The sequence below is a fragment of the Ictalurus punctatus genome, unplaced genomic scaffold (genome assembly GCF_001660625.3).
Source record: "Ictalurus punctatus breed USDA103 unplaced genomic scaffold, Coco_2.0 tig00006670, whole genome shotgun sequence".
NCBI lineage: Eukaryota > Metazoa > Chordata > Actinopteri > Siluriformes > Ictaluridae > Ictalurus > Ictalurus punctatus.
The window spans coordinates 7501-10000 of NW_026521115.1; the positions used below are offsets into that span (position 1 = coordinate 7501).

Here is a 2500-nt window from a genome sequence, read left to right on the forward strand (position 1 = left end):
TAATATCGATTGATCGGATCGGATTAAAATAATCGAGCGCGCACAGCATGGACCATCATCCTCATCCTCATCCTCATCAGCAGTATGACGGAGAGACGAACGACTACATGCAGCAGCAGGAGGACTGGGACAGAGACATGCTGCTGGACCCCGCCTGGGAAAAACAGCAGAGGAAGGTAAGACTCACACAGACAGATCAGAGAGTGAGACAGACAGATCAGAGAGTGAGACAGACAGATCAGAGAGTGAGACAGACAGAGTGCAGTTGTGTGATGTGAAAGTGAACATTATTAAGTGTCAGCTTGTGTTTCAAACCACACACACACACACACACACACACACAGAGTACACTACTACACACAGTCAGTTTTTACACCCGGTGTAGTACACATATGTGAGGGAGGGAGGGAGGGAGTGAGGGAGTGCACTTCTTTACACTCTGAATGTTAACTGATTCGGTCTCACTCCGGTCATGTCCCATATCACACGTTGGGGTGAGATGTTCCCTTCGGCTGCGTCCCATTTGTTCACTCAGCTCCCTAGTGGACATGTAGTGCACTCTGTAGGGCCTTTGTTAAAACACTGTGTAGTGGAGTAGGGGACTGAAGACAACTCTCGGTAGTAGGGTTCGGGTAATTCTCACATTAATCACTGGTTTAATGAAACAAAATGTCTTCCACACTCATTATTCAGCAGCACACAGAATAGCACTTGATCCAGCGCACGCTGTTCTTTTCCATTACAGTTACTGTATTTATACCGAGCTCAGACAGTTACTCCTGCACTTAACCACGCCATGAGACACTAAATGGAGGTGATGGAACGCAAATGTGTGTGAATGAGTGTGTGAGTGAATGAATGAATGTGTGAGAGTGTGTGTCCAGGGTGTGAAGGATAATCTGACCCAGCACTCATCTGCTACACTTACAGAGAAACTTCACCTCCCTTCATCATGTCCTCAGTAAAATACTGACTCGTCCAGATAAAGCAGGTCCCCGGAACACACCACGTCCTCCGTGTGGGAAAAACCTTCTCATGGACGTTAACAGGACCATATTATTCATAGCTCAAGCAATAAAGTTCAAGATCAGAATCAAGCGTAACTGAGACACGCCTCTATTTTAGACAAACTCCGCCCCCAGTGCGTAACTTCTCGCGTCGCTTCTGAATAGCGTTTAAGTCTGAGTTCTGAATACTGATGTGTGCTAAAGCCCGTTGATCTAAGTGAGCGTAGTGCATGATGTAGGAGACATTGTTTTATTCACTGTGTGTATGTAACAGTGTAGGGAACATGGTGTAGGGCGTGAGGAAAAGGAGTTATTAAGGACACAGCCCATGTCTCCTACCGAGTGTGACTTTAAGGGAGTGTTATTAGAGACGGAGCAGAAAGTGAGTGAAAATGTCACTCGTCACCTCTCTGGACTCCTGACTGTGAGAGGAAGTGCAGGTCTGAGAAGGTATTTTGGAGTGAGGCCGAAGCGTTCGCTCCCACACTTTTACTTTCTTCCCTTTTTGTTGAGCACTAAGGGGAAGGAGGGAGAAAAAGTGCTCAGCTGCGGTTAGGGCTGGGCTTAACGGGATCCAGCCTGCCCAAAAATGGAAATAACAGGCCGGCGTGCGGAACGCTGCTGCTGGAAAACTTCACCCCTTTCCCTTTTTTTTTCACCGAGTGAGCCGGTCCTTTCCCAAATTATGTCATCGGTAGGGAGCTACTGAGAGGAAGGGCATGTGTTCAGGTATGCTAGGCTCCCGGGCAGGGGGAGGGGGAGGGGGAACACTTTCACTCAGTAGTGCACAAGTGTAAATCAGGACTGTGCTCAGGTCTGACTGTCTGAGTGCACTACCAAGGGCTCTGTTTATTTTAATAGAATCTTTTTTATTTTTATCCAGAATCCTCCATCACACTGCAGTAACGCTGCGTCTCATTGGCTAAAAGCAGCAGACTGACAACGCAGAAATGAGTGCACTACAAAGTAGTATGTAAAACAATGTTTCCTACACCCTACATAGTGCACTACAGATCTACCAACCCTGTCTAGTGCGTAAATAACAGCACTGCCTTTACACGGGGAATGAGAGAAGTGCTGCATCCTGTTTGTGAGATACTGATATTTATTTAAATTTCACCCCTACCTAGTGCACTATATCGAGTAAAATATACAGCCTTCTGCACCCTACCTAGTGCACTACTTCCAAAAAGGAGCTGTTCAGGAGAAACCTCCTGCATTAGTACACTACACGGGGTATTAAATAAAGTCTCTCTAAATACTACACTATCATGTCCACTACACAAGTGCACTACATAGGGAATGAAATAACAGCTCAAAAGAGTTTTCTTCCTGCGTTCCTGACTCTGCCTTCCCTGGAGGCCCAAACACACACACACACACACACACACTCTCACACACACACACACACACACTCTCACACACACACACACACTCTCACTGGGCATTTCAATTGAATTGCAGGAGGCATTCTCCCCAGTTAACACCTTCTG

At 46.6% G+C, this 2500-nt stretch overlaps 1 protein-coding gene across 7 annotated transcripts in view; it reads left to right on the forward strand.

The window, feature by feature from the left end:
• Positions 1-2500, forward strand: part of actn1 (actinin, alpha 1) — a 29897-nt gene that overhangs the window by 133 nt on the left and 27264 nt on the right. For 6 of the 7 annotated variants that reach the window (XM_053679283.1, XM_053679286.1, XM_053679282.1 and 3 more), the window contains exon 1: positions 1-176. This exon is cut by the window's left edge. In XM_053679283.1, the coding sequence (XP_053535258.1) occupies positions 48-176 (129 nt within the window). In that variant the 5' untranslated portion in view covers positions 1-47. Of the gene's footprint in view, positions 177-1890; positions 1977-2500 lie in introns of all 7 variants that reach the window. The other variant, XM_053679287.1, reaches the window with a different exon arrangement.